This window comes from Limulus polyphemus, unplaced genomic scaffold (assembly GCF_000517525.1).
Source record: "Limulus polyphemus unplaced genomic scaffold, Limulus_polyphemus-2.1.2 Scaffold429, whole genome shotgun sequence".
Classification (NCBI taxonomy): Eukaryota; Metazoa; Arthropoda; class Merostomata; order Xiphosura; family Limulidae; genus Limulus; species Limulus polyphemus.
The window spans coordinates 195,261-209,348 of NW_013666039.1; the positions used below are offsets into that span (position 1 = coordinate 195,261).

The 14,088-nt window shown below is 32.1% G+C and overlaps 1 protein-coding gene across 1 annotated transcript; it reads left to right on the forward strand.

Annotated features, from left to right (window-relative positions):
• The first annotated feature begins 285 nt into the window (after window positions 1-285).
• Window positions 286-7,798, forward strand: LOC106458206 (cardioactive peptide-like). Its single transcript, XM_013917682.2, has 4 exons — window positions 286-303; window positions 4,290-4,380; window positions 4,818-5,027; window positions 7,104-7,798. The coding sequence occupies exons 2-4, from the start codon at window positions 4,300-4,302 to the stop codon at window positions 7,113-7,115; spliced, it is 303 nt and encodes a 100-aa protein (XP_013773136.2). The 5' UTR covers window positions 286-303; window positions 4,290-4,299; the 3' UTR covers window positions 7,116-7,798.
• The last annotated feature ends 6,290 nt before the right edge of the window (window positions 7,799-14,088 follow it).

The window sequence follows — 14,088 nt, forward strand, 5'->3', positions numbered from 1 at the left end:
TCTTTCACTCACAAATTATCATTATTGATATCAAGTGTATCTGCTTGTAACTTCCAAAATCGATACATATATATATATGTATATATTATTGCCTAAAGCAAAACATTTATGAGATAAAACATAGAAAAAAATATGGAAATGAAACACTTTCGTGACCTTTTCAAATCTCCACCTATAGCATTCTCCAGATTTGAGCGAAGGCGGTCCATGTGAGTTACTACGTCACAAGTATACTTCCTATAAATTTCTCAATAAGAGCAAGATTTTATAGAATCTCTGTAGTCATCATAACTGTCCTTCAAGGTAAGATGATTTGCAGGTTTTGTAAATTTAAAACATCTCGGTTTGTATTACAATAAAATTTTAATTTGGATAATGATAAATACGGCTATTACTTCTATAACTCTGTTTTGCGCTTGTTTTATGAGTTTTAAGAAACATACATTCATACCTAAAAGCATTTTTCAGATCATGCCGATGTATGAACGGAGAGCGAAACAGAAAAGAATGTTACAAGCACGTAATTTGTAACTTAAAACATCTAAATCACAAAATATATTTCGTGATATCTTACGTAGCTAAACGTAAAAGCTTTCATTAATGATAATTTTTGATTCAAATAAAATGAAAGCTGGTAAACTTAGTAATTTACTGAATTATCATTTTTCTTAAAGGGTGTTTTATATTTTTTCTTCGCCAGCTAGATGTTTGATAATGTGTGTGGCTTTTTAGATATTTTTAAAATGAGCAGTTTTTTTTATATCTATAATTCAAGGGACTGTGGTAAAGACAAACATATACATATACCCGAATGTTATGGATAATATAATATGGGTAAAACAAAAAAGCTTTGAATAAAATATTGAGCAAAATACAAAAGGATAAGTTAAAAGAATGAACAAACAGATGATAAGTTTTATAGTTTTAATGAAATGCAGGATTGCATTGCACTGGATTTGCTTATATAACCTGAAAACTAACAAAATAATGTTTTATTTTAGTAGACCAACAGAGTTGGCTTATGTAAGTTGAAAACTAACATATTAATGTTTTATTTTTGTACATCAATGCAATTTGCTTAAATAATTCTTAACAAAGTAATATTTTATTTTTGTACACCGATACAGTTTATTTATGTAACTTGAAAACAAATAAAATAATGTTATATTTTGTAAATCAATACAGTTTGTTTACGTAACTTGAAAATGAGTAATGTTTGACTTTTGCACATCAATACAATTTTCTTATGTAATTTGAAAACTATCAAATTAGTGTTTTATTTTTGTTTACCAATACAGTTTACTTATGTAACTTGAAAGCTAGTAATGTTTGAGTTTTGTACATCAATACAGTTTGCTTATGCAACTTGAAACTAACAATGTAGCGTTTTATTTTTTCTATGAGAAAAATATGTTGTAGTGTCAAAGATGTCATTTATTCTCTTTTTACTCTCTATCTTTATTTATTTTCTGAAGTGATGCCAACCTAATGAAAACGAGTATCATTTTATTTTACTACGTAGGTATTCCTGATGTAAAAGGATGGGTAATTTGTAGTTCTGTTTCACACAGGGTATAATTTCTCATGATGACGAGGAACTCGCTTGAAGTATATATATATATATATATTAGAGACGGCTGATAATTTATATGTCATAATTACAATATTAAAAACACCTCACTAATATCAGTCCAGATACTAAGTGTTTGATCTATATTTGTGGCAAGGGACAGCTTCTATTAGGGTGTATTTTTAATTTAATATATGTTAATAATATTTGAAGTCATCTACACATGTGTAAGCACGTGGTTTTAGTATCTTACATGTTTTTTGAATCAGGCTTTCTATAATTATAAACATATAATGTTTTACTTTTATTAACCTTTTTTGTCTAACTATGGGTTTTCACATAAAACTAGTTTTTCAGCTATCTTTTTTTTTTCTAACTCCTCTTTATCAAATGCAAATATTTTCCTATTTTAGTCTCGTTTTTATGTATACCATGAACCACTCAATCCTTTTTTTATTCCCATTCTTCTTCTTTCTCTCTCTCTCTCTCTCCCCTTCCACGTCTCTCCATCACGACAATTTCCATTAAGTGAGTATGTGCTAGAAGTGGCTAAGCTTTCTGATCTTAAGTGTAACCTATTTATGTGGTAAGACTGACATAATGGAACACTAGCGTTAAACTCATGATTCACCAGGGGTTCTTCTAATGTATTATATTTTTGAATCCGAGCTGTGGCGACCACTCAGTGACAAACATCAAAACATGTGTTTTACCGCGAAGTACCCCACCTAGCTTAAGTAAACTCGTAATAGACCACCTACATGCTGTAGAACATAATATTGACTTTACTTTGAAACAGGTGAAGTAAGTAACAGATATATATTAAGCTACTGAAACAATAACTTTTTCTACCCACAGCGCCAACCGCTGCTCTCTCTCAGGTTATATTATGACTATACAATATTTTCTCGGTCACTGTTGTCCTATATAAACATAGAAAAACAAATGCAATAGCAGATTTTCATATATATTAAGCTAGTAACTAAAAAAGATTGAAACTCGGTAAATTCATATACTTTTTAGCACTATATTTAAAGACTTGATCTTCTTGTATACAATGACTAATGAAGGATAGAAAATCCTGCAATCCAGTAGTAAGCCTAACAGAGTAGTAGATTAGCATAAATCAATAATAAAAGGATTAATTGTAAGTAGTGACTCGACTGGAACGCTGTTTTTGTATTCTTCAGATAAATGTAGAATATGCTCATGAAAGAAGAAAAAGGATTCTTGACTTAGGAATCTCAATATCAGGCAAAAGATTCTAAGACAAGACATATTTATTTTTTAAAATATGGTAACCATGGCCAAGTGATCAGCCACCAAGTGAAGATCAAGTCTTTCTAACAATTTATCAGTTTAACTTTGTAAAATGCTTACAAGTTATTTGCATGTGTTTATACAACATGCATCCCTCAGTGCGAAGCAGGTCCATTAATTAGTATTTATCCCTGTTTTGCAACAGCATAGTATACGTATCTGAATATGCAAGAAGCAAATTTTGTTACACTAAACCTCACCATAGTATAATTGCTTGGTAATGTGTAACTCAATAAAGTAGGATTACTTGGTAACGTGTAGCTTCAGCAAAATAGAATTATTTGGTAACGTGTCTTTAGCAAAGTAGAATTACTTGGTAACGTGTAATCTTAGCATAGTAGGCTTTTTAGGGAGTAAGATAAAAAAAATGGACGAAGCTTAGAACAGAAATGATAAAAGTTTAAATGTGTTTAACCCAACTATCTGCTGCTCAATAATGAATAATTTCAGTGAAGATCAATTGTTTAATAATGTATCTAGCAACCTGTTTTACATTAATCTAGATGTTTACTTAACTACATTATTAAAATGACCACAGAGCTTTAAAAACACATTTTAGACACGCTCATTACTGTCACACTTTGCACGCAGTAACACATAATTCATTTTTTTGTGCACGAGCACCATTACTGACTTCAGGTGGTGGATGTAGCATTCGCGAGTTCAGGGTTTATCGTATTACCGCATGTTATCTTGAGATGTTTGAAAACGGAACGAGAATTTTATTTAGAAAGTTCATGAAAACTATGATAATGTAAAAAAGGATTTTCATAATCCGGTCGCTATACTATAGACTGTAGAATTGCTTACATTTCACGGATAAAAATATTTAATTCGTTTTTGATTTAAAAAATATAAAAGAACTGAAAAAAAATAGTCCTTCATAGAAGTTTTTTGTATTTGAGCCACCTTTCTTTATATTAAATTTATTGCCCCCCAGTGGCACAGCGGTATGTCTGCGGACTTACAAAGCTAGAATCCGGGTTTCGATACCCGTGGTGGGCAGAGCACAGATAGCCCATTGTGTAGCTTTGTGCTTAATTACAATTAAACAAACAATTAAATTTATTTTATTCCAAAGAAAAACATTTCTTCCTAGAATTGTAAGTACCATACACATAAATAAAGAAACAATTTTTTCTCTTTAATATTTTTTCACAATAATATTCTTTGGTTGACAAGAAAACAACATTTAAAATAAGTTCAAACGAGTCCAAGGAAATGAGAATGGTACTATACTTTCCAATTGTTTTATTATAATTATTTTCTACCCAATACTTTGCTAATAGAAAACTCTATGATTCGGAGTTAAGCGCTTTCCCAGAAATGAATAGAACTTGTGTCATGTTTGACTAAATACACAAAACATAATTTTCGCCTATCTACTTTCACATTCCAGATCTAACAAGATGGTCCTCAGCTTTCAACTGATCTCCATGATTCTTCTTCTAGTGGCCGTTGGTGTAGTAGTAGAGAGCAGGTATCTCCAGGTGAGTGCATACAGTATGTCCTGCTGAAACGTTAATACGCTTACTTGATTTGTTGGTGTGACATAAAGAGCAGATAACTCCTGAAAGAGTTGAGATGATAAAATAAATTTAGCTCAAAGGTTTGTACACCTAGCTGGTTGTTTGTAGAATAGTAGATAGTAAATAGAGTTTTATAAGCAAATTTATCATCGTAATCCTTTACGAATTTTTATTATATAAGTGAAAAGATAGTATTATCCTTTGTTTACCATAACCGTTATTCAGAGAGCCTTTCGTCAAAACCAAAATGCACCAACTGTATGCAGTAGAAAATATGTAATACAATGATGTAAATGATGTAATGTGAAAAACGCGGTAAATTTTAAGGCCTAACAAGAATCATTAAAATCGCCTTTTATTGCAGATTTGTTTTTGTTCACATTCTTCTTAATTTTCAGGTTTCAGGTGGTAATGCAGGTCTAGTACCACAGAAACGTCCATTTTGTAACGCTTTCACTGGCTGTGGAATGAAAAGATCGTTAGATTTTCCTTTGGCTATCCAGACTGAGACCATGTTGGACCGTCTCAGTAGAAAGGTCCTGGCTGAAGCTCGGCTTTGGGAAATGTTACAACAGAGAATGGTAGACAACATTGGACTATATAATGATGTAAGCAGCGACTAATTACTTTTTTTTAATTCAATATACTCTTGTTATTAAACGGATATGTGTTGAATAAGGCACAAATATTAGTGGATACTGGGTATTACAAGCTCTAAATAAAGAACAGAATAGATGGCACACTTTCTTGACACCCTGTTGGTCGTATATTGCTGCTTTCAAGTATACTATTATATTAATCACATACATTGCATGCAAGCAATCGTGTGATTAATTCAGCATGGAATAGTTGAATTCAATCGTGTGATTAATTCAGCATGGAATAGTTGAATTCAATCGTGTGATTAATTCAGCATGGAATAGTTGAATTCAATCGTGTGATTAATTCAGCATGCAATGGTTGAATTCAATTGTGTGATTAATTCAGCATGCAATAGTTGAATTCAATCGTGTGATTAATTCAGCATGCAAAAGATGAATTCAATCGTGTGATTAATTCAGCATGCAATAGTTGAATTTTATGTTTTCCATTCATGAAATGCAAAACATACGACCTCCAAAATTATTGGTTAGAGACTAATCTGATTGTATTTTATTGAAGTTGGTATAAAACCTGAATCTGTTTAATTATACGTGATGGTTTCACATGCTTTTACCAAAAGTGACTAACTTGTAATAACTGCAGAAAGTAAGCTACAACTTTAATATCAGTGAATTTGAATCTACGAGATCTGTAGGGTTACTAGTGTGATTACAGCAAAAACTCCTCTGTTACACTGCGTGTCATTTAAGTAAAATACTAATCTTTAAAATTTACTTATATATTTACGTTCAGAAAATACACTGAGACACTGACTAGTATGTGTAAACGTGGAAAATGTTATGACATATTTACATATGACATTAACACTTCATTAATTTACATAAGTGTTGCTGAGCTTCATAGGTCGAGATTAATTATCCATTAATTGACATGTTTCTTTCTGTGTTTGACTGGTCGAATTTAACACCCCATTAATTGGCATGCGTGTTGCTGTGTTTCATAGGACGAGATTAATACTCCAATAATTGACATGCGTGTTACTGTATTTCACGGGTCAACCTTAATACTCCATTAATTGAAATGCGTTTTGCTGTGTTTCACAGGTCAATCTCAATACTCCATCAATTGACATACATGTTGCTGTATTCCACAGGTCGAGATTAATACTCCATTACTTGACATGCGTGCTGCTATGTTTCGTAGATCGAGATTAACATTCCATTAGATTACGTGCGTGTTGCTGTGTTGCACAGTTTGAGATTAACTCTCCATTACATATATATTTTACAGATTTCTTTTCCATTTCACCAAAGGTGAAAGGAGAATCTGTGACGTAGAGCCCTAAAGTTTTCTTTGATTGACCGTACTCTCTGCTGTGGGCTGCAGTTTCGCTTAGTGAAGGCTTATCAGCACAGCTTGGGCTGGCAAATCTTATATCGGCGATTTGTAAACAACAAATTTTAGGTTACTTTATTGGTGATTGAAAAGTACTTAAAAAACCCATTAACTCTCCATTAATTTACATGCGTGTTATAGTGTTTTACAAGTTGAGATTATCACTCCATTAATTAACATGAATGTTGCTGTGTTCCACAGGTTGACATTAATACTCCATTAATTGGCATGCGTGCTGCTGTGTTTCATAGGTCGAGATTGATACTTCATTAATTGATAACCGTGTTGCTGTGTTTCATAGGTCGAGATTGATACTTCATTAATTGATAACCGTGTTGCTGTGTTTCATAGGTCGAGATTGATACTTCATTAACTGACATGCGTGTTGCTGTGTTTCATAGGTCGAGACTGATACTTCATTAAATGATAACCGTGTTGCTGTGTTTCATAGGTCGAGATTGATACTTCATTAATTAACAACCGTGTTGCTGTGTTTCATTTCAAGAGATCAACATGTTTCATAGGTAGAGATTGATACTTCATTAATTAACAACCGTGTTGCTGTGTTTTATTTCAAGAGATCGACTCTCCATAATTCGTTTTATTGTTAATGGTTCATTGAAAGTTTGAATGTTACGACAGTATATGTAGAATCTTTGAATATCCAATTATTCTTTGTTTCACAGGCAGAACCTTAAAGGAGGCAAATAAAGAAGATATCGATACTCAACCGAAATACAGACAAAGGTCTCCTTAAATTACTCTATTTGTAAAAAGAAGAAATCTCTTACTTGTCACAATGCTCCAATACATTTTTCAGCAGATAAAATGTTTAACCGAATAAATAGAGTTGTTTAAACATTTGTTTAACAACAAGTTCAAAACGTTTAACCGTTTTGGGGTGCGTTTTTTTCTCCATTTGTGATTACCTTGGTATCTTTAATTTCTGCTGAAAATAAATACTCATCTTAACTGTAATCAACCTGTTGTCTTATATAAGCCAATTTAAAGTATTTGATAAACAGATAATATAAATTTCAACTACAACTCCTGATATATATTCCTACATTAGATACAATGAAATACACAATAAAAATTATAGTCTCAAAGGACTGCTTGTTTATGTAATTTTTTAATGGAATATTCATGATAATATAATAAAATGTTTGCTAGTAATATGTAAGTTTACCTGAGAGTGAAGTTCCGGGGAAATTACAATAATTATAGTAATTATATAGTAATTATAGTAATTATATAGTAAGTTATATCCTTTGACAAATTAACCCAAATGAAGGTTCAACTAAATATGGTCTATCTATTGCAAATAATTCAAAATATTTCAGTGGAACAGAAACTATAAATAGTGACTTATCAATCCATAGATTTTTGTTTCTGAATCACTTTGTTTGCACGGAATTTTATTTTCATATAAAATACTAGAGCGAATTAAAGTACTCAGACACAGAATATGTTATTTTCAAATATTTTTATTGACACTAGCTCGTCTCTAGTTGAAGGTCCCTAATCTTTGATTATTTTAGAAAATAATAGGAACCGAACATTCCAACAATCAATTCCATGCTCAGTTACGTTATATAATCTTCTAGCAATATGTATGTTTCGTTGAATGTCGCGCAAAGCTAAATGACTCACGCGAGCTACTTACGTTAGCCAATCTAGCCATCCTTAATCTTAAAGTAGTACACAGGAGGAGAGGCTAACTGAAAGTTCTTGGACTATGCTTGACAGATCAAACAGTAGGGTTTGATAGTCATTTTTATAACGCACCAACAGTCCCAAAGTTGGGATCGCAAAATTCAAACAAAACCTCCTTCCTTTACGTCACACTAGTGACTAATATTGGAGACGACTTGAATCGGTAATGAAGAAAAACTTTAATATAAGTTTAACATAAAAACAAATGTACAACGTTTCGACAAGGTTTTGTCATCATCACCTGATGATCAACGTTGTACATTTGCTGTTATGTTAAACTTATATTAAAGTTTTTCTTCATTACCCATTCAAACCGTCTCCAAGTATTATTAGTCTCAAAGTGGGTTCCTCGTCATCGCAAGTGGAAAGAAGGTATAATAGTACCACAATCAAATTAAACTGTACGAAGCTAGCAAGTACCGAAGTGTCCAGTTTTTAAAAGTATGTAATCCTTACAGTCAAATGTGTGAAATATTTTTGTCTCAGGTAAAATCAAAACAGAACTACACTTCTGCCAGTAAAATGAATATATTTTTATTATAACTACCAAATTAATAATAACACAGCTACTTGCAACTAGGATATGTAAAAAGGTTTTAATGTAAAAATCAATCAATAAAGGTGTACTATATTTAACAATACTAAAGCTAAATAATAAATTTATATTTTTTCTCATAAAATAATGCATCAATCACTACTGAATTTTGAACGACAGTTGGAGTCTTACTGCGAAATAAACTCCCACCAGAGAAACACATAACAATATTATATGATAGAAGTGTATTTCCTGAATAGTTTAATTGTGCTTAAAGTTAGTGTTAATTCTTCTATATAAAATACGTTAAATAAAAACAAAAATGGCGTTCTAGGCTCCTTCATTTTAATATATTTCATACTCCAGCTTTAGGTGGTTGGCTGATATTGTGCAATGTCTTTCCAAGGGGGAACTCATAATATAATTGTAAAATAAAAGTATATTCTCTGAATTTCCTAAAGCTTTGGGCTTAATATTAGTGTAGATTCTTCTTTATGAGATACGTTAAACATAATCGAAACAACCTTCCAGACGTTATAATTTTCATTTAGATAGTCAGGGCGATGTTGCAGAATAGCATCCCACTGGGAAAATACATAATACGATCATAACGTTAACACTATCTCTTGTGTGTATAACAATTTGTTCTTAATAACAGTTTACATTCTTTATGAGATACGTTAAGTAAAATAGAAAAAAAACATACTAGGCTTTACCATTTTTATTTTTATTTCGAGATCCGGCTAACAGACGGTCGAGACAACGTTACATAATAACACCCAATACTACTGGCGGGGAAACAAACAACAATATCAAAAAATAAATATATATGACACAGAAACAGAGTCAAGCAAATATAAGCCCAACTGAACAATCATTGTTATATGTAACCTTTGTGTAAGCCAGAGGATCGGTGACAAGTTTACGACTGGTCCACTACGTGGGCTACATAACTATATGCAAAAGACATACAAAAGAATTTAGAAAACAATTACCATAATAAAGATTTGAATAAAGATTTATTGTTGTAGAAAGGTGAACAATGTAATTCTTTCTACTGTTAAATATTAAGAAATTTTTTAGAATATACTAACTCATCTTTAACGTTAAAAGGCCAAGATTGACCAATACTTAGCATATTCGGACTATACAACCTGAGGGTTCATGATTCGCGTTCCATTGCCGCAAAAATTCGCTCTACTCTTTGAAGTCGTGGGTGCGCTATAAGCGTGTTAGTGAAGTACTGTTATTCAATCAGAAAAGAGCAGCATCGAAAGATGCTGTTGACTAGCTGCCTTCCATCTAGCTTTCACAACAACAAACATTAACGTTAGTTTAGATTCTTTGTTACGAGCTACGTTAAATAAAATTTAAGCTAACCTCCGATAACTTATAATTTTGATACTATTTCGATCGCCGAGTGTTAGATGGTGACATATAATAATATTGTAAGAAAACGACTATTTTCATATACTAAAATCTTTAACTCTGACTAATATTTTTATTATGAATTATGTCAGGTAAAATCTCATATGTTTCGTATTATTTAATTGTCTTCTTTCATGTTAATTTCAAAAGTGTATAATAAAACATATTTGTAAGTATAAACGGAAAACATATTTCAATATGAGCGGAAATAGCAACATTTAACTAATTTTTCGTTGTATTGCAAAATTTTAGTGCATACTGGAGGGATTTACACATCTTATTATAATGGAGCTTGCGATGTATACATCCAAAACACGGATCTCGGAAACTACCGCACCGATCATCACCAATCATAACTGGGTAATATTTTTATAACTAGGCAGTATTTTTATAGCTGAACAATAAATAAAACAATTGAAATTTCCACAAAAACGATACTTATCAGGCTAAACCAATAAAAATTACAAACAAAAAGGAGCATGTTTGAAATATAAAACAATCAAAAAACAAACTTAAAAAAAAAACATTATTTGGTTTTCTTTAGTGAAAATCTCATTAGTGTTGCAACAGAAAAGCAATGTACTTTCATAGATAACTGTGTCTACAAAGAAATACTTCAATAAAATCTACTCTGTTATGTGATGCTGTGATGATAGCTCATTTTGATACTAAAATTTTAATAAAATTATTTTTCTCATGGATGGTGAACATTATTGAATGTCATGTATGAGTACATTTTTGTAAAACTGTCAAACAATTCCAGAAAAGAATGCAGGCCTAATAACCTTCCGCAGAAACTAACAGTTATACCTGGTATTTTTGCTAGTTTTGATAATAAAGTTTAAAAAACTACTTTTACACTCCAGATAATTAAGAGAACATTTATTTTAGCAGACATTTCGCCTTTTCGGCTTCTTCAGAGCTAGTACATAAAACTATTTGAGATTAAAATATTCGTTAAATTATAAAACTGTCTGTGATGTTCTATTTCTCGTGTCTACTGTTTGTTTGTTTGTTATGAATTTCGCGCAAAGCTACACGAGGGCTATCTGTGCTAGCCGTCCCCAATTTAGCAGAGATAGACTAGAGGGAAGACAGCTAGTCATCACCACCCACCGCCAACTCTTGGGCTACTCTTTTACCAACGAATAGTGGAATTGACCGTCACCTATAACACCTCCACGGCTAAAAGGTCGAGCATGTTTGTTGTGATGGGGATTCGAACCCGCGACCCTCAGATTGCGACGTGTCTACTGTATCGTACTTCTAACAATGTATAGAATATTATTAGTTTCAATATTCTTCTAATACTGTATTCTAGTTATGATATTAACATATAGCTATACTAACATATGACATATATATCGCTTATATAAAATATAAAAATAAAGAGAATCACAAAATGTTTGATTGTTAGCTAAAAAACACAGACGGAAACTAGAATCTGCTAAGAAACAAAAATTTAAAGTTGAAAGGATACAAAGTTTATTAGCAGTGTTCAAAAATTTCAAGACTCTGTGATACTCCAGTGTTAAACTGAAAGTAATAGTATCAAGTGTATTGGTATGATGTGTTGTTTTTTGAATGGTGGTTTAGTTACATGCACCACCAATTGTTTCTGTTCATTTTTGGATTTTTTTTCATCAATGAGTATAACTTCCATATATTTTCTCTCTTTAAAATCTTTGTTTTTTTTTTGTCAGATAGCAACTGTAAATGGATTAGGGTTTTTTGTGTTTGGGGTTCCATGTTTATATAGGAAGTGGTGCGGTTTTGTGTTGGTCGTACGTATATAACACGCTGATGTGTTCTGAGAAGCGCGTGTTAAAAGGTCTTCCGGTTTCTCCTATATATGCGTCTCCACCTATATTACAAATGATTTGATAGGCTAGGTTTTTGATGTGGCACATTAGTCCTGCTCCGTTTTCTCTGGTGTAGCATTGTTTTCTGGCACATTTTGTTTATGAGAATGAAGAGTAAACTAATAGTTCTTTCAGTGTTTTACCTGGTTTTTGCGTTATGTTGATTACCAGTTGGGGTTGTTTAATGGTTTTACAAATCTTGATTGCGATTGTGTTAGTTATTAAAGGAATGTTAACTGTGGGCGTTTTGGTGTATGTTTTTCATTTTTTTAGGGGGGGGGGTGTCTGTTGCTGTTGTAATGTTTTGTTTTTTTGTGAGGTGAAAACATTGTCAATGTAATATTCAGGGTATCCGTTTCGCAATGGTATTGTTTTAAAGTCATTTTGTGTGATTTGAATGGCATTCGGTTTGGATCAGATTAGATTTATTCTCTTTAATTCTCCTATTATTGTTCCCCTTTTGACTTGTTCTGGGTGATGTGATTTGTAATGGAGAAATATCGGCTTCTTACATTCTTTGTTAAGCATGGAGTTCCGTATTTCTCTGTCTTGCATTTTTAGGGCTACCTCTAACAACGTTAAGTATCATTCTGCATTGGGTAGTTTTAGTGTGGACTGGACTGATGTGTGGAATTTGTTTAGGAAATAGTAAAACTGATGTATTGTTTTTTGTTTTTTTTCATGATTCCATATACCAAATATATCATCGATGTATCTGTATCACACTTCTAGTACTGAACCTGTTCTTTGTCTATATATGTCAAGGGCTTTGGTAGAAATCAGTGTATGCATGAATACCATAGCAAATGTGACTGCTACTCTGTTACCCATTGCTACTCCTTTCTTTGGTTTGTACAAAATGTCTCCGAATTTAAAATAACTGGGATATGTATTTTATGTATTAAAAGGTTCAGTCTTGAAGTACAGAAAAACAGACAACTTTCATATTTTTTTAATGTGGTTTCGTGTTAGATTGCGCAAACTTAAAACAACGTTACATTCTGTCTTCCGATGCTTAATAATCAAATTTTATTGGTGTGTATTTCAGCTCCCCCCCTCCTGGCGGTCATTGGCAAGTCTGAGTGTTTATAACCCTAAAAATAATATTTTTAGTTTTTCTCTCCATTACTTTTTATTATATGAACTATATGTAATTGATTACGTTACAACAAATTAACATTTTTTTTTAATTAATAATATTCCACTACAAATATTTTAAGATAAAATCAAGCAATTTTGTTCATTTTGATAAACCTTAGGAACACGTTGTGTGTTTTGTTGATTTTTGCGGCGACCTGTTAATGTTCGTCATCGGAGTGATGGTGACATTATTTTTGTAGCTGACTTATATAATTAGCAATAAACGTAAAAAACATAAAGTTTGTTCTAAGCGAATACGCTGAATTCAAAATCTCCTTATTCTCAGTTCTCTAACAGGAATGAAGATCAGTTTATCAGACCTTATTTGAGTCCGTTGGTGGGGTCTGCACATGCGCTATTTCGTGTACTGTAAGCACAAGTGTAACAAATTTGTTTTTATATATTTATTTTAATATCGATGCTGTTTAGATTAAGTTTATATTTAAAAATATGCATAGCTTATCGTGTTAAGTTGCGAAACTCCCGCCTATTCTCCAAAGTTGTAGAAAATTCTCGAGAGTAAGAATCAACAATGTATGTGTGTACGTAAACGCTTAAATTTGTATAGTTTCTTAATCTGAAATTTCTAGAACGCCTCCACATGGCTATAAATATAACCAACGCGCCACGCCAAAAGAAGTATATATTATTAGTTTCCTATAATCAGTGTGCTATAAACTTCGGAAGCTATAACTGTGATTTTTATAATGCTTATCAATCGGAAAACGTCAGATATTTGACCGGGAGCATTTACAAAATTCGAACATTACAACTCATTTAACTTCAGTAGATTCACATTGGAAATTAATACTTTTACGAAAACATTACTTAACGTCATCGGTGGAAACTCAATCTCTAATAGGCGTATGATCAGCAAGAGCTATAGGGCTAGCTAGCTCCCTACTAAGTGAATTATACCTATATCAACTCGTAATCAACTCGCTCATCATGAGCCCTTGATAAGATATTGTTACGACAGCGGAAGTCACG